This window comes from Cucurbita pepo, chromosome 8, assembly GCF_057944985.1.
Source record: "Cucurbita pepo subsp. pepo isolate OVF chromosome 8, ASM5794498v1, whole genome shotgun sequence".
NCBI lineage: Eukaryota > Viridiplantae > Streptophyta > Magnoliopsida > Cucurbitales > Cucurbitaceae > Cucurbita > Cucurbita pepo.
In genome coordinates, this window is record NC_141805.1 from 2,670,313 (window position 1) to 2,688,872 (window position 18,560).

The window sequence follows — 18,560 nt, forward strand, 5'->3', positions numbered from 1 at the left end:
ATTTTGGAAATGAATTATTCAAAGCTTTATTTTTGTCATTTAATAAATAAATATACGACAAACACTTGTGAGCAAATAGGTAATATAAACATATAATTTAATTAACAAGTTGGAAAAATTATAAATAATAAATAATATTTTATTTTATGAAATTATATATAATTTTGAGAACGTCTCATTTAATAATTATTTGATATTTTTATAATGGTAAAAAATAATCATTTATTTTCTTAATAAACTTTAAAAAATAGTAAATACTATAAATGTCTTGATAAACACAAAATTTAATTATATGTCTAATATTAGAAATAAACGGTTAAAAATACAGTTAAATTTTAAAAGTTTATTTAATATAATTTCAGTATTTACTGTTATTATCGGTATATTGACAAAACCGACCCTTAACAACTGAACTTTTTAATGTTAATTTTGAAAGTCGATGGTACTAACCGTAATTATATATATTTATTTATTTTTAAACGTTTAAAAATATTTTTATAAATTAAAAAAAAAGATTTATAGCAGCATTTTTTTTAAATTAAAAAAAATTAAGAGTACTAATGAATCTAAAACTTGAGGTATATTTAAACACTTTCCAAATATTTTTTAAATTGTTCCGAAAGTTCAAAGGTATTTTTGAAATTTTATTATTTAGTTCGAGAATATTATTAAAATTTTGTATTTAAAAAATATTTTTATTAACTTGGCTATATATATATATATATATTTGCAATTCTATGTACTTCGACATGATCAATCTTACTTGTGGAGTGATTCGAATCTCAAACAAGTATTCTTGCGTTAGAGATATTTGATCAACAAGAATCATTCAAGCTAGACAAGATCGATCTTGCTTGTGGAGTGATTCGAATCTCAAACTATGTTATTGCCTTGAGATATTCAATCAACACGGTAATCCGAATCTTACTCCCCTTGTAGTGATTTCCACATATCATTTGGTATCAGAGCTTCAGGCTTAAGATTGGATTACCTTGTTGATCGAATATCTCAAGGCAATAACATTGTTTGAGATTCGAATCACTCCACAAACAAGATCGATCATGTCTAGCTTGAATGATTCTTGTTGATCAAATATCTCAACGCAATAACACTTGTTTGAGATTCGAATCACTCCACAAACAAGATTGATCATGTCGAGCTAGAATGATTCTACATGCAACCTAAACTAAACTTTTATATATATATATATATATATATATATATATATATGCGTGTCTGATTAACGTATTTGTTACCAGGTATGTGAGAGAACCCAATATGAACATGGACAAAAATATACCTTTTTTAATCCAAAAATAATTTAATTAATTTAATAAAATCAGATGTTTTTTTTAATAAAAATAAATAATCACCATTTTAATTCGAGATTACTGAGTGTTTAAAAGATTAAAATAATATGATAAATCCAGTCTAATTCACACGGGTCAGATAAATTAAAATTTTATCTGTGATCCGTGAATTTCCCTAAATCTATATTAAGTTGACTAGAAGAAGAAATTCGAATTTATTGTAAATTTTAAAAGATTGTTTTTTTTTAAATATAATTATAATACAATTTTCTTATTATAATTTTGTTATTTCATATTAATTATTATTATTTTTTAATGTTTTAAGTTGACGTCAAATGGAAGGTCAACTTTATATATATATATATATATATAACAATTATTTATTATTTATTATTTATTTTAGTTATTTTACAAAAATAGTAAAAGAAAAAAATAGAATAAATAAATAAGGCTCGATGAATAAAAATAAATAAATAAATTTGAATGGGATAATTCATCATCTTAAAAAAAATGATTTCATAGATGATTTTATTTTATTTTTTTAATATTCTTAAGTTGATTTTACACGCTATATATATATATATAATTATTTAAATTTTGTTAGTACTATAGTCGAGAAAAAAATGTGACAACCAGCAAAAAGTCGTGACTTGTAGTAAGGAGAGTTCCTAATTTACTAATTAATCGATAATTTTTCTTCCTTTAAATGTCGGAATATGAATTTAATATATTAGCTGTAGAAAAAATAATTAAAATTATAATCGAAGTTGGCTCGGTAAACCAAGTTAAAGTCAAAGTAAAACGTGTTTAAGAGTTTAGCTAAAAACATTTTTGTCAATATTAAGAGTAGTTCTAGAATGTTATTTCATTTTAGTCCTTATATTATTAAAATTTTAAATTAGTCTCACTTTTAACAGATCAAGTTAGTCACGTTTTAAAAGTATACGTACTAAAATGAATATTTTAATAATACCGGGACCAAAATAATAAATATAAAAAAATTTGTTTGGGAAGAAAAAGAAAAGAAGCAATAATGAGAAAATGAATAGGATAATTTAGGCATTTGCAATAACTGGTCCCCCAACTATGTATAAATTTGAATTTAGACCACTAAAGTTGGAGTTATTTCCTTTTGGCCGCGTCACGGTTTAGGCACGTGCTACTCTGGCGCTGGATTGTTTGGTGGCTATGGTGGGCCCACCTCAGGGGCGGGCGGCCCACTACACAATTAACGACTTTAAATCCCAATCCTCACTGCTTGAATAGTCTAGCCCGCCAGACAATTACGATTTTTTTTTTTTAAATAAAAAAATAAAAAAATAAAGTCATATTTTATTCATGGTTTTTCTTTTAATAAAAAATAAAAATAAAAGGTCAACATGTTTTTTTTTTTTTTGTTAATAAAAAAAATCGCATTTTTTAGTTTATATATATGATTCAACCCTTAGCCAGCTGACATTTGTATAGATGTTCGTATGTTTGAGTTGTAAATTTTTTCAACCCAATTCAATCTAACAATAATTTTGTTAAGCTTAGTTGATTCGAATGGTTCGGGTCGTTTATTCAAAAAATTTATTATTTTTTTAATAAAAGTAAAATATATATTTATTTATTTTTAAACATTTAAATCAAAATTACAGCTCAATTTCAATATATATATATATATATATATATATATTTTTGGTATAAATAGTAATGGACGTTTTTTAAGATATAATCATCATTTTTTAAAGATAATTTTCATACCTCTCATTTACTCGATATTTTATTTTATTATTATTTAAGGTATATCTTTAAGTTGATTTTAATTATTACTTGTTATTGTCGCGTTTTGTTGACTTTTTATCGATTAATAATTGGAGGTCGGAGAAAATTAGAGAATAATGGATAATAATTATAAATAAAATAAAAGTAACATCGTAAAGTCAAATTCTTATCGCTTAATTATTTTAAGGAAAAAAAAAAACGAGTGAAAGTGCGACGGGTCAAAAACCGAATAAATTGTATCATTTTCTTACTTTATAATATGTTATAAAGTAGTTATGCCTAAATTCTCCTTTTTGGGAAAAGCTTATTATAAAATAATAATAAGAATAATAATTAAAGTTAGAAAAGTAAATTAGAGCACATGCTTCACATTTACATATGAATGGGAAGCTAGGTGCCCATACCCTTTTATTCTTCAATTTTATTCCATTCTAATGTTAAGGTTAATTAATTGTAATTAGACTTCATTTGAATTTAATTTCGGTGCGTACTATTTTAATATTTTCGAAGGGAGTTTTTAAAATTTGAATTATTCTCGATATTTATATTGTTATTAAATGCTATCATTTTTTTGGACAACATTGTGACAAAATATTAATGCTTCGAAACTATAGGGTTTTTTTTAGTGCAACTTGTTTTAGATAAAATTCAAATTTTAAAGATATTTTTATTAATTTTTTTTTTAAAATATCACAACAGGTGTTTTACCTTGTTTACGGTTCTTCGAGTGATTGAGTTATAACTTGTTTATACAGAGTGGTTTGAAATATTTCGTTTAAACACTCTAGACGAAAGGACGTAGGAGGTCGATTCAGATACTCCACACTCACTCATACATAGCGGTTTGAAATATTCCGTTCAAATGCTCGAGATGAAAGGACGTAGGAGGTCGATTCAGATACTTCGTACTCACTCATATAGAGCGGTTTGAAATATTCCGTTCAAACGCTTGAGACGAAAGGACGTAGGAGGTTGATTCAAATACTCCACACTCACTCATACAGAGCGGTTTGAAATATTCCGTTCAAACGCTCGAGATGAAAGGACGTAGGAGGTGGATTCGGATACTCCACACTCACTCATACATAGCGGTTTGAAATATTCCGTTCAAACGCTCGAGACGAGAGGACGTAGGAGGTCGATTCAGATGCTCCACACTCACTCATACAGAGTGGTTTGAAATATACTCTTCAAATGCTCGAGACGAAAGGGTGTAGGAGGTCGATTCAGATACTCCACACTCACTCATGCAGAGCGGTTTGAAATATACTGTTCAAATGCTCGAGACGAAAGGATGTAGGAGGTCGATTTTGATACTCCACACTCACTCATACAGAGCGGTTTGAAATATTTCGTTCAAACGCTCGAGACGAGAGGACGTCGGAGGTCGATTCAGATACTCCACACTCACTCATACAGAGCGGTTTGAAATATTCCGTTCAAACGCTCGAGACGAGAAAACTTAGGAGGTCAATTCAAATACTCCACACTCACTCATATAGAGCGGTTTGAAATATTCTGTTTAAACGCTCGAGATGAAAGGACGTAGGAGGTTGATTCGGATACTCCACACTCACTCATATAGAGCGGTTTGAAATATTATGTTTAAACGCTCGAGACGAAAGGACGTAGGAGGTCAATTCAAATACTCCACACTCACTCATACAGAGCGGTTTGAAATATTCTGTTTAAACGCTCGAGACGAAAGGACGTAGGAGGTTGATTCAGATACTTCACACTCACTCATACAGAGCGGTTTGAAATATTCCGTTCAAATGCTCGAGACGAGAGAACGTAGGAGGTCGATTCAAATACTCCACACTCACTCATACAAAGCGATTTGAAATATTCCGTTCAAATGCTCGAGACGAAAGGACATAGGAGGCCGATTCAGATACTCCACACTCACTCATACAGAGCAGTTTGAAATATTCCGTTCAAACGCTCGAGATGAAAGGACGTAGGAGGTCGATTCATATACTCCACACTTGCTCATACAGAGCGGTTTGAAATATTCCGTTCAAACGCTCGAGACGGAAGGACCTAGGAAGTCGATTCAGATACTACACCCTTATTAACAAATATTTTAACATTTAATTCAGTATCTAATAAATTAGGCCTAAAATATAACCCTTTATTTTTTTATATTTTTTATCATTTTTTTTTGTTCTATTCTTTTTTTAATCCCTTCCTTTTGTATTATATATATATATATATATCATTAATAGTTCTTTTAATTAATATGTCGATATTTATAATTTTACGACTAATTACTAAATAAAATTAATAAATTAAATAATCATTTATCTATCATAAGATAAATATTAATTCGATAAAAACCGTGTCACGTGATAATTTAACTTGAAACTCGAAAAATCCAAATGAATTAAAAGGGAAGTTGGGCCTACTTCAAAAACTAAGGCCTACCAAATAAGATTAAATCCGACACAGATGTAACTAAAGTCCGACCTACCCAAAGTATGAATACAACAATTTGGTCAGTGTTGCAATCGTTACCCTAAATTCAAACAACGTTCCAAACGTTTTCCCGGTAGATATAGTCGTGATTGACGAAGATACTTGTTTTGGGGCGATGGTTCGAGATGCTTAAAGGATGCTTGCTACAAATCTGTTCAAATTTATGATCGGAGCAGTAGAATTAATGTATGTTCATAACCCAAAACGACATAAATTTGAGTTGAAGTACGTCTTGAGTGGGTGAGTTGCACAATCATTTTTTGTGCTCGACGTGTTGCTTTGTATACTAAAAAAACGTCTTATATAAATTTTAAAATCTATAAATTTAAACCCACTTATTAAATAATTAATATATATATAATTATAATTATAATTCATAGAGAATAAAATTCAAATATTATTTTGTAACTCAACCATATATTATAAAAATTTAAATTTCATTAATATAACATATTGTTTAATTAATTAATTATTAATATTACAATACTAATAATAAATAAATTAATATAAATGATTAAGTTTAGGGGAGAAATCAATACTAAAATTAGGATTTTTTTTTGGGAAAAAATTAAGGAAAATAGTTACTATAATATGTTCATTCCAAAATTGAGTATTATACGCCAAAATTTATTAATTATCAATATTACATATTGTTCCCTCCATCACGTTCAATCTCTTTCTCGCCGGATCTCACACCGGGAAGCTCTCTGCGTCTGAAACTTTCCAGTTGTGTTGAAGAAGCCATTGAAATCAGCTGAATGACGAAGTGGAATTCTCTATCTGCTTCGCTTATGAAGCGGCTGAAGCTTGACTACCAGATGAAGAACAGTATTCCGGCGATAGCACAGGCGAGATCCTTCACTACAAGCGAGGGGCATCGTCCTACCATTATTCATAAACGTAGTCTCGATATTCTTCACGATCCGTGGTTTAATAAAGTAAGCCTTTCGCTACTATTTCGATATTCTTCTCGTCTGATTTGCTTCTGTTGTTTTGTATTCGTCGTTATAATACATTCTTAGAGGGATGCGGAACTTGACATCGGTGTTAACTGGAATCATTAGTTGTTTGATTGAGCCTATGCTTACTCCAGCGATTTGCGAAGATAATATGTATTTATAAATCGATATTAGAGGAATTATCAATTACCTGTTGTTTATTTAGTAGCGAAAATAATTGAACTTAAAAACTGTTTGACAATCGAATCAACTACTGCTAAAACTAATCGACTAATTCTTTAGCTTACCACATGATTATTGATCGTGGTTTGGTTCTTGAGTATCCAAATGTTACCGTCGGATACTGGATCGAGTTGGGGTAATTTTGTGAGAATAATGATACAGAGTTGGCGGCGATCCAGGGTTATTGGATCAGTGTTTATAAAATTCCAGCTAATTAGATGGTGTGTGAAAGTATGTACTGGTCATCAAGTTTTGCGCAATTATTGGCTGAAAGTGAATGGTTCTGTATGGTCGGCACTGTTTATATTTATTTTTAAATTATCGGTTAATGATCTGCATTCGTTGCTTTAGTCAGCACTGTTTGTTAAAAGAGAGTTTTAGTTAGCATTTGTATTCTTAAAATTTCGTAGAGTGACTTTCTGCAACCTTCGCCACTGATAAACATGAACACGCTTGCATATGTTGATGTATGGAATGGAACACGTATGTCCATATGTACATATTTGCATGCACACACACAAACACACACATATAGATAGATAGATAGATAGACATTGTTTGAGAGTACATTGAAGTGCATTTTCCTATATTTTGAATTTCTGACGTGATGGATGATGGAAGAGGATTGGGGGACTACCTAGTTCTTTCAATATCAGTTGTATTTTATGATCTTTTTCCCAAAGAAATTGTAATCTCAACTTGTGTACTTACATTGAAAAATATTTTCATTAGAAACTATCCCTCTGGTCCCCCCAACAACTCTATCATATGGAAAGAATCCAATTCATTATCTTGGACTCATTGATATGGCATATTTTTTGTTTACTGTTAATGGTTGTGAAATGAAGAAAATGCTATCACCAAGTACTAGATTAAGTCTAGTTGAAAGCCAACTTCTATTGTACTTCCAACCTAAAATGAAGTTTATTTCACTGTAAGAAGGGAAATGATTTACTTTAAAGAATTCCTTTTCCTTTTAAAATGGTCTACTTATGTACTTCCAACCTAATGTGAAGTTTAAATCTGTTATGGGAATTGGAAAATTACATCTGATGTAGTTGGAGCTTGTTTTATCAGTGTTTGGATTCTTATTTTGCTTTGGTATAAGTACCATTTATGGATCTCCCTTCTTCTTTATCATCATAGTAGGGAACAGCCTTTTCAATGACAGAACGGGACCGGCTTGATCTTCGAGGACTTCTTCCACCAAATGTAATGTCTTCAGAGCAGCAAATTGAACGATTTAGTAAGTTCTTGCGATTTTAATTTTCCATGGAGTCATTAAGAATAAAACCCATTTATTATATAATTCTTAGTATGGCCTTTAAACTCTTATTGTACATTGGTGCCTGTTACTTGACATTTGGCTTCAACATCGTGTACGTGTCTTAAGAGTGTGCAAACATGAAAATAATGAAAATAGTGCTCTTTGTTTTAAGTTCCTTTGATGTTGTCTACTTTTACTTTTGTTTAATTTTATGTTTCTACTTGTTGAATAATTCATAAAATTGAAATGATTGTTCACAAATCTCTCTTTATTATGGAACAAGATTATTCTTGTTGTCATGCCTGGTGCATGTTCCATATAGCAGCTCTGAATTCCTTCTATTAGTATTGGAGCAACATTCCTTCAGTTTTTTAATATAGTTCTTCTCGAGTTTATAGATTGTATCTAAATCTACATTCATTGCATTCCGTTTAAGTTCTAAAATTTGTCTTCTATAGATATTATATAGCTTTCAACTTTTCATCTTGTTCTTTAAATTTATCGTGCATTTGAACTTCTGAGATCAACAACAGTTTTCTTGCAGCTCTGGTCACGGCTCTTCTAATTTTTTTTTCTTCCAAATCTACGTACTTCAATCTACACGACATAACTAACTAAATAATTTACAGTGGTTGACCTGAAGAGGCTTGAAGTTCAAGCAAGAGATGGGCCTTTAGATTCAAATGCTTTGGCCAAATGGCGAATTCTGAATAGATTGCATGATAGAAATGAGACAATGTACTATAAGGTGAGTTAAGATTGCTCATCTATTAGTGCACACAATGTCAAGGAATTTTTACGGACTTGTTCTCTTGAATTCATGATCTAAACTAGCCAGTGTTTGTTTTATGCATCTATAAATTTTATTATCCCAGTCTTGTTTTTGATTACGAACTATTGTTAACATCAATCAAGTTAGGCTAAGTAGCCATGCTCACTGAAGGGGAAGGGCATTTCTTCTAATGGAATAAATTAAGCTTTCATTAGGTTATTCTGTTTTCCTATGTTTGCTTTAGTAAGTAAGAGATCTCGTGGACCATGTTTTCTTTTTCCCAAGGCATAATTAAATATGCCGCAAAATTTTAAAAGATTGATGACATCGTCTACCAAATGTGTTCGATGATATCTACCTTTCTTCTATTGTGGACAAAATGCAACTTCACAATTTATCAGTCATCCATCACATTCAAATTATTCTTGAAAACTTGAAACAAATCGAATTTTCACGTGGTTTCATTTCTCAGTGTACATATATTATTCTTACTTATAGTGTTATAAAGTATTTTGTACCGTCATATCTTTTTAATAGATGCAATTATTTGTGCTATGATTTGTATGGCATATCATAAGTCATCTAATTAAATGTGAATTTGTTAGGTTTTGGTTGCTCACATCAAGGAGTATGCGCCAATAGTATATACACCAACCGTAGGTCTTGTTTGTCAGAACTATAGTGGCTTGTTTAGAAGGCCAAGGGGAATGTATTTCAGTGCAGAAGATCGTGGAGAAATGATGTCAATGGTTTATAATTGGCCTGCTGAACAGGTTTTCTTCATGTAACTTGGATGATCATAACTGACAAGTCATTGTACCAATTCAAATTGTTCAGAAGCCAAATAATTTTGACTCTTCAGAATTGGAACTCTTTATATTAGTTTAATTGAACACAATTTTTTTGCAGGTTGATATGATTGTTGTTACAGATGGAAGTAGAATATTAGGTCTTGGAGATCTTGGAGTACATGGAATCGGTATTGCAATTGGGAAGTTGGATATATATGTTGCTGCTGCTGGGATAAATCCTCAGAGGGTAGATTCTTGCTACTACATTTCTTAGTGTTAAGCCCCCTAGCATGATTACCAAGTAGCTGATTATGTTTAGGAACTTATTAAATGGTTCAGAAACTTTTATTCATGTTCTATAAATGATCTAAGCAAGGCCATTCGAGTTTGGGCTATTGTTTTGTTTTGTTTTTTTTTTGGTATTTTTATTTTTCATTTTCAATTTGGGTTGTTACTAGACTATCATTTTTGAGTTGTCTTTAGGTGGATATCTTTTCAGTGTTTGTTTTTCTTTATAATTTGACAAGCAATGGAAATCTCTTCTCGCAACAGGTGCTTCCAGTCATGATTGACGTTGGAACCAATAATGAAGAGCTTCTGAAGAACCCCTTATGTAAGTGCCTCTATACCATTAGGTGGCTAGTGTGCTAAATTCTCTCTTTTTTTAAAATGTCTTATTGAAAGTTTGATTTTTAATGATAATAATAATAAAAAATCTTCAATTTGCTGATCAATCATTCATAATATGTATAATATTTTTTTCCCTCAGTATTTTTTGGATTATACCTGTCCTTGTTTCGTGTTTGAATCAAGACTGTCTTAATCATCATGTGAGGTGATTTCTAAAGTTTTAAATATTGGGGATGTGCTTCATTCAAATGAGTTTAACTATGACTATTTAAATCTTGTAATGGGTAACATTGTTATATTTTTTTTCATGATGGACCAACATCTTCGAAACATCAAAAAATTGCTCAATACCCTTTAGTTAGGTATAATTTTCAAAATTTCATGAATATTCCACATCTTCATAAGACTCCATTACAATGTTAGTGTGATATTTGGGGATCATACTTTCATGCATTAGCTGTTGGTTTTTATTGCTATGGCATTTTGGATTGATTCTTTTTCATAGATTTGGGATTGCAAAAACACCGATTGGATGGGGATGAGTATTTGGCTGTTATCGATGAGTTCATGGAGGCAGTGTTTACTCGCTGGCCACATGTTATTGTTCAAGTAATTCAACTGCAACTCTGGTGAAATAATTGGATTTTCTACTTTTCTTGTTTTCCATTATATTTTTAAAACTTTGCAATAAATATTTGGCAATTGTTCAACAGTTTGAAGATTTCCAAAGCAAATGGGCCTTTAAGTTATTGCAACGATACAGAAATACCTACAGAATGTTTAACGATGACGTTCAGGTTGACCATTCTCTCCCTCTTTCTTCTACTTGGCTTTTCCTTTCTTCTAATAGTTTTTTCTGTTTGTACTTTGATTTCTTGTACTATACTATTTTTTCAACTTATCTAGATTTGTTTGACATTTTCCGTTCTTGAACTTATGAGTATTTTTACCAAAACTTTATGGTGACTAATGTAAAATATACTTGTTGGTTTATATGACAGTACCTTCTTTTTCGTTTAGAATGTGATGGCATAACATTAGCTGGCAAAATTACAGTGGCATTTTGATTCTAAAAGCTATGCTTTATCGTTCAACCGTCATGGGCCATGATCAACCAACACTAACAATTCATTGTCAAATTCTCTCTAGGGAACGGCAGGAGTTGCTCTTGCCGGGCTTTTAGGTGCTGTGAGAGCACAAGGAAGACCGATGATCGACTTTCCAAAGCAAAAGATTGTTGTTGCTGGTGCTGGAAGGTAGTTTCATTCCTAATGTTGTTATCTAACATTATGAGATAAACTTCAGAATTTTGTATGATGATAGTGTTCTTAGAGTCCCAACGCATGCTTCATTTAGAGAAATATACAAAAAATAGTTTTTAGTTTTATTCATGATCTTGTTAACCATACAAAACTTTTAACCATGTAATCTTTCTCTTCTGTTCTAATTTGATTTCTGTCATGCTATAATTGACACTAGTACACCCAAATTTTTAGTTGATGTGTTAAAACTTAAGTTTCTGCATTTTTCTTTTAATGATGCAGTGCAGGAATTGGGGTTTTAAACGCGGCAAGGAAAACCATGGCAAGGATGTTGGGAAACAATGAATCAGCATTTGAGGCTGCTCGAAGCCAATTTTGGGTGGTCGATGCCCAGGTGATGAATCACTAATCTTTCTTTCTATTTAAAGTTCTTGAGATAAAAGTTTTTACGTTTAAAATCTAACAGCAAAGTTATTACTAGACTGTCATGTTTTGATCTTTTATATATATAACCATACCCGGGTTGGGAATGAGATTTGAGATGAGAAATAAAAAACCCATGTTTGGGGGAGGGGATTTAATTTTTTGCTTGGGAAAACTCTTTTCCTAGGCATAAAAAAAGTGGCAGGGATTTTAAAACCCATACAAATGGATAGGTTTTCTATATCCTTTTTTTTTTTTTGTTCTTTTATGTATTTTTTTTTCTTTTGTATTATTTATTCTTTCACTTGATTATTTGTCATTTTTTACTTGTTCATTTATTTATTTTTCTTTGTTCTTTTTCTATGATTTTTTCCGATTATTTATGTTTAATAGTGTTCTTTCTTTTATAAATCTGTTTTCTTTTTTAAATTAGATGTATTTTATGTTGAAATATAATTAATTGGTTCAAATTAAAATTTAAATTAATAATAAAAAACTATAATACTATTGTAATAGTTATTTTATCCATACATCTTTTTTAAAATTCTTTTTATTGTTTTCTTAATAAATTATTATAATTATATTAGATTTACAAGTATATCTCATTAATATAATTTATTCCACCATATACAACATTTAATTTTTGAAACAAGAGTAAATATTTATTATTAAAAGTTTTATAATTTTATTAAAATCATTTATTTGAGGATAGTTATTAAAATTTATTACAAAATAAAATTAAAAACCTAAATTTTAATGAATGAAAATTAAATTAAAATTTAATTAGTTAAAATTATTTTAATAATCTAACTTAATAAAATAATTAACAATAGTTAAATTATCTAAAATTGTTGAAAAAACTTTATTTATATGAGATTCTGAGAACATTTTTCAAGCAACACCAAATACAGTTATTTGATTTTCAGACATCATAAATAAAATCTTGAATCAAATAACCCATTAATGATGTTCTCTTCTCCTTCTCAAACTGAAGTTTTTAATGGCCTTTGTATAATTTTTTATCCAACATGTAATTTTATAAAAACATAGATACACTTACTTTTTGATCCTTACTGTTCATATAAAACCAAGGGTTGAACATATTGGGAAAAAGACTTTGGTCATTAGTTCGAAAACTTTTGGATCTGACCATTTGGCTCAATAAATATCTCACGAGTTTTGCCTACTAAATAATGTAGGTGTGGCTATACTTCCTAGTTTCGGAAGATGAGCATTTTACGGCCAGCAAGTTTTTTGTAAAGATAAAAGTATTGCTTGTTACTTAATGCACTTATCTTTGTTTTTTTCATAAAAAAAAAAAAAAAAGAACTTTGTGCACGTATATTTGTTTCATCTACCAGTCATGTCAAGAAAAAAAGTTGTGAGCTTTGCTTGTATTATTGAATTCAGCCAACATTTTCCCGTGCATGAATATTTCTTGCTTACAAATTGCAGTGAGACCTTCATTATCTAAGGTTACATCCATTCTACTCTAGGATGTTGTTTTGTCATGTTGCTGTCCCTCTACTGGGTACATCGTATGTCAATAGCACCTGGGTGTTGTGGGATCAAACATTTCCCATATTTGTTAATTGTTTCCTTGTTATTGTCAGGGTTTGATCACAGAGGAACGAGAAAACATTGATCAAGATGCAAGCCCATTTGCAAGGAAGGTCAAAGAAATTAATCGTCAAGGATTGAGGGAAGGTGCAAGTCTAGTGGAAGTGGTCTGTAAATTTTCCTTCCTCATTTATAGCTACTTTTGCATAGAGTAATCATGTCTTCCTTCTTATTTCCACTATCATCTTTGTTTTGACGTTGACTTTTAGAAATTGTAAGTTGTTCATCGTGGGAATTGAGTGGAGAACTTAAATAATTATTGTATGAAATAGATCCTTCTTGCGTTAATTTATTTCAGTGCGACTTTTCTATTTTATTTGATTCTCAGTTTTTTAATTCTACTGCCCCCATATGGTTCAAATTTGAATTTCTTCCATTTTCTTGAAAATGTTAATATTAGGTACAAAAAGTGAAACCTGATGTGCTGCTGGGATTGTCTGCAGTTGGTGGATTGTTCACAAAGGAGGTATTAAACATGGTTCTTTTGATACAAAATATTTCTGGTCACTATTCACTTGTCTCCTTAATGTTTTCTTTTCAGAGATAACAAACTTGCTGTTCTTTGAGTTATTTGTGCCTTATAATGTGTGTTAGATTTCCTTTGATTCACACACTACCTCCTACCTGCAAGAGATGGAGAAGAAGGGGGAAAAGAAAAATGGAAGATTTCCCTTTATACATCACTTTTGATTAAAAAAAAATCAGTTTGATTTATATCTTACCTTTTCGGTAAGATTCGGTGGGAGCCCCTGTGGGACTTGAAGGAACGATGGTTGAAAATATAAACAAAAGGAGAGTGAAAAAAAAAAGTAAATAAAAAAGATGTTGAAAAGGGCAGCTCTAAATTGATTTGGATACCGTACATATTTTTGCATTAAATGTTCATGATAGGTATACGACCTTAGGTTAAGTAGAAAATTTAAGGTTGTTACAATTTAAATGTGAAACTTGTGCGATTTTAATCCTTTTGTACAACATGCTCTTAGGTATTAGAGGCTCTTAAAGGATCAACTGCGACAAGACCTGCTATTTTTGCCATGTCTAATCCTACAACAAATGGTACGGTTGTACAGTTTATGGATCTCTCTACTTGTGCATAGGTCACAAATCTCGCCCTTTGGTTAGTAATACTTACAGTTTGTATTGTTGTCTTATGTAGCCGAGTGCACTCCTGAACAAGCATTCTCAATCTTGGGTGAAAACATCATATTTGCGAGTGGAAGCCCATTCATGGATATTGATTTTGGTATGTAAAATAAATTCATCATATGCTTTAATACTTTTCTCTTCTGTTCTCGGAACATTTTTTCTCAAGGTGTTGGAAAAACAAGTAAACGTTTACTAGCTGCGAGAAGACAGGAAATTTTTTGGATTCATTGGGCGCAAAATTATCATCTTCAACCTAGCAAGTGATATTGTGCGGCACTTTTAAACATCTACTTAGCTTTAGCATTTTGTTTCAATTAACATCCACTTTTAAAATCCATATATATTTTCAAGAGGGAAAATTTTGCTTTTGCTTCTTATTTGGATTTTTATTCCAGGACAGAGCTTTGAGTGTTTAATGTGAACGGGTGTAGTGTTTTTCTTTCAACTAAATTTGAGCAGCAAGTGCCTCCTTTTTTCGTTATGCATCAATAATTTGAGACTTTATTTTGACTTTAGTGTTATTTATCTTCATTATAATAACAATAATTCTGTCTGTGGCAACTATAATTTGGCAAGTTGTCCTCTCACGATTCTCCTTTTTGTTCATCAGTTATGAAACTGGTTGCTTAGTTCCATGCTATTGCAACCTATGATTTTATTCAATTTCTATGAGTTCAAATATATTAAAAATCTTTCCTTTTCAACTGTTTCTTAGAAAATGTTCTAATATAATTACAATGTTCTCCAGGGAATGGTCATATTGGCCACTGCAACCAAGGAAACAACATGTATCTTTTCCCAGGGTTAGTTTGCCAAGTTGCACATTGCAATGGCGATTTAGATAATATTTGATTATATTTGAGGTCTATAATGTGGGTGCATGCATGTTTGTACAGTATTGGGCTCGGTACTCTTCTATCTGGCGCTCCTATCGTATCTGATGGCATGCTGCAGGCTGCTGCCGAGTGGTAAGCCTTCCCCTATACATTCAACTTTTTGTAGATCAAAATTTTGTTGATGCAAATGTCTAAGGAACAATCCTAAAATTATAGACGGATGGAATTTAGTCATTTTGCAGGATAGCATAGTGTAACTTTTTGTTGTAAGTTTGGAGTAGGTTGGTGCGGTAGCTAGAAAGAACTCATGACTGGAAAAGGGTCTTTGTTTTTTCTGGATGAAGAGAAATTTTTTACCAAGTATAATACACACTAAATGCTCCGTGGGAAGTCCCACATTGATTGGAGAGGAAAAAATTTCTCCCTAGTAGACGTTTTAAAAACTTTGAGGGTAAGTCAAAAGAGGACAATATCTGCTAGCGGTAGGTTTGAGCCGTTCCAAATGGTATCGGAGCCAAACACCGGGGGATGTGCCAGCGAGGAGGCTGAACCCCGAAGGGGGAGGACACGAGGCGGTGTGTTAGCAAAGACGCTGGACCCTAAAGTGGGTGGATTGGAGCCCATATCGATTGGAGAAGGTAACGAGTGCCAGCGAAGACGTTGGGCCCCAAAGAGGGTGGATTGTGGGATCCCACATCGATTGAAGAGGAGAACAAAACATTATTTATAGGGGTGTGAAAATCTCTCCCTAGCCGACGTGTTTAAAAAATCTTGAGGGGAAGCCGAGAGAGGATAATATCTGCTAGCGCGGTGGGCATTGGCTATTACAGTCCCAAACTAGTTGAAGAAAGGAGTCAAAGCATTCTTGAATTGGCATAAATGCTATTACAGTCCCAAACTAGTTGAAGAAAGGATCTTGAATTGGCATAAATGCTATTACAGTCCCAAACTCAAAGCATTCTTGAATTGGCATAAATTCTATTACAGTCCCAAATTGAGGGAGAATAATTTTGATTCTTTTCAAATAAGGTTAAATTACTAATAAAATTAAAACCTTTAAGATTCCATTAGACATACCATTTAAATTTATATTTAATATATCATTTTAAAAGTTTCAAATTTGTCAAATATTTATTAGGCAGAAAATTAAAAGTTTAAGGATCAAATAGACACCAACTAAAAATCAGCAGGGATATCTTCAAACTAATGATTCTGTCCTTCTATTTGTAACAACAGCCTCGCTGCATATATGACTGAAGATGAAGTCCACGAAGGAATTATTTATCCATCAATTTCCAGGTAATTCATCATCTTTATTTGATGTTTATATACTTCTCTTTAGGATTGAGATGAGAAAGTGAGAAGTTTCATGTTTTTGTTTGTAGAATCCGTGATATTACAAAGGAAATCGCAGCAGCTGTTATTATGGAAGCGATAGAAGAGGATCTTGTTGCTGGATACCGTGATGTAGATGCTCGAGAACTCCAAAAATTTAACAAGGTATTTTTAGAAACTTTAAAACAGTAATCACACATGTTAGGAATCGACGACTCTCTACAATGGTCTGATATTGTCTACTAGGAGCATAAACTCTCATGGCTTTGCTATGGGTATTCCTCACTTATAAACCCATGATCCTCCACTAAATTAACCAATGTGGGACTCACTCCTAATAATCCTCAACAAGACGTTCCATGCAGGATCGAGACTAATCATTCAAATCAAATTATAAGTCAAAAGACATCACCATGAGTAATGCAATTTTCATATTTGTTTTCTTTTCAGGAACAAATTTTGGAATTTGTGAAGATCAACATGTGGGATCCAGATTACCCTACAGTAGTTTACCATCAGGATTGATTTATTGTTGTAAGAGCAGAATAATAATATTGTTTCATTCCAATCAGTATTGATCTGTTTTTGAAAAGAACAGAAGAATAATAATATTTCATGTAACTGTGTATAATGCCACACGTTACAAGATTTTCTAATGCAAGGAAGCCACAAAGATCAGAGTTGTTTATACGTTCATGATCTATCTTTTTCCAAATATTTTCAGAGTTGGTAATTTTATCTCCCATGAACAGCATTTATATTCAAATTATGGGTATTTGTTGTATCATCTCGATTTTAAAGCGATTTTAATGCAGTTTTAATGCAATTTTTGGTGCTATAATTTTGTTGGATTAAGTTTCTTATGAATATTACGGTCTCCAATCCTTCCAATCACCTGGAAGGGACGAAAGAAACATCTTGTTCTTAGTTCAACAATTTCTGATCTCAAGTGAACCTCTGAATAAGATTTGAACCCATATGAAGTTCTGACCATCTGTCAGAGAAAAAAGAACGAATTGATCTTGTAGGATTCCCGAGAAATTCTTTGATTTCTTCTGGAAGCAGATGATTATTCATCTGCTTCTCACGTTTCGTGAGTAGCCAGGACATGAAGAATATCCAAAAAAGCATTTCGGGATCGGTCTGATACTATCTCTGTTCGTTCCCTTTGAAGAAAGGGAGGATGCCAAAGAATCGAAATGAGATGATTTAGTAGCATTTATATTGGTAGGAATGACCCAAGTTTGCTTGTTGGCATTTGTATTTTGTTTTTGCTGATCTAATGAATCTACAACTTTTTTTTACTGTGCGAGACTTCAATCTCTTCGTTTAAGAAAAGGGGTTGATTCCCTTTGCACGGTACTGAGTGGTCCATTCTCCACATCGCCATAAATTTAGAAAAGGGCAGATAATACTCTTTGTTTGAATGATTGATCATGAAATTTACTGGATGGGACCGAATATTTACTGATAGGAGACCTTTGAACTATATTTAGAGTTTAATTAATTTTTCCTTCCTAAAAGGAATGTGAATTGTTTATTTATGGATGTTTTCCAATATAATTATAATTACGTATTGCATTAAATAAAAATGAGAAGAGGACAAACAAACGCCAGAATAGTTCTTAATATTTCTATACGAACATTTTAAGCAATTTTAGAAGCCGATCGGATCGGGCTAAATGGACCGAACCGGGCCGGCTAAGACAAAGCCGTTAACAATACTTTTAATGTGAAAA

At 31.7% G+C, this 18,560-nt stretch overlaps 1 protein-coding gene across 2 annotated transcripts; it reads left to right on the forward strand.

Annotated features, from left to right (window-relative positions):
• Window positions 1-6,182: 6,182 nt before the first annotated feature.
• On the forward strand, window positions 6,183-17,511 carry LOC111799614 (NAD-dependent malic enzyme 1, mitochondrial). 2 transcript variants are annotated; one of them, XM_087126437.1, is made up of 19 exons: window positions 6,183-6,493; window positions 7,886-7,982; window positions 8,633-8,751; window positions 9,381-9,548; window positions 9,685-9,813; window positions 10,119-10,179; window positions 10,702-10,805; window positions 10,910-10,993; window positions 11,346-11,452; window positions 11,741-11,852; window positions 13,495-13,608; window positions 13,902-13,967; window positions 14,488-14,560; window positions 14,661-14,747; window positions 15,399-15,453; window positions 15,547-15,618; window positions 16,723-16,785; window positions 16,872-16,986; window positions 17,272-17,511. In XM_087126437.1, the coding sequence occupies exons 1-19, from the start codon at window positions 6,314-6,316 to the stop codon at window positions 17,344-17,346; spliced, it is 1,881 nt and encodes a 626-aa protein (XP_086982563.1). In that variant the 5' UTR covers window positions 6,183-6,313; the 3' UTR covers window positions 17,347-17,511. The 2 variants fall into 2 exon arrangements, with proteins under 2 accessions (XP_086982563.1, XP_086982564.1); XM_087126438.1 differs by having other exon boundaries at window positions 6,352-6,493; window positions 7,883-7,982.
• Window positions 17,512-18,560: the final 1,049 nt, after the last annotated feature.

Bases quoted from the DNA above. Each gene is read 5' to 3' on its own strand.
- LOC111799614 (XM_087126437.1), top strand. From the start codon at position 6,314: ATGACGAAGTGGAATTCTCTATCTGCTTCGCTTATGAAGCGGCTGAAG. The intron at 10,806-10,909 runs GTAATTCAACTG...ATTGTTCAACAG, and splicing joins GGCCACATGTTATTGTTCAA to TTTGAAGATTTCCAAAGCAA. The intron at 15,454-15,546 runs GTTAGTTTGCCA...ATGTTTGTACAG, and splicing joins AACATGTATCTTTTCCCAGG to TATTGGGCTCGGTACTCTTC.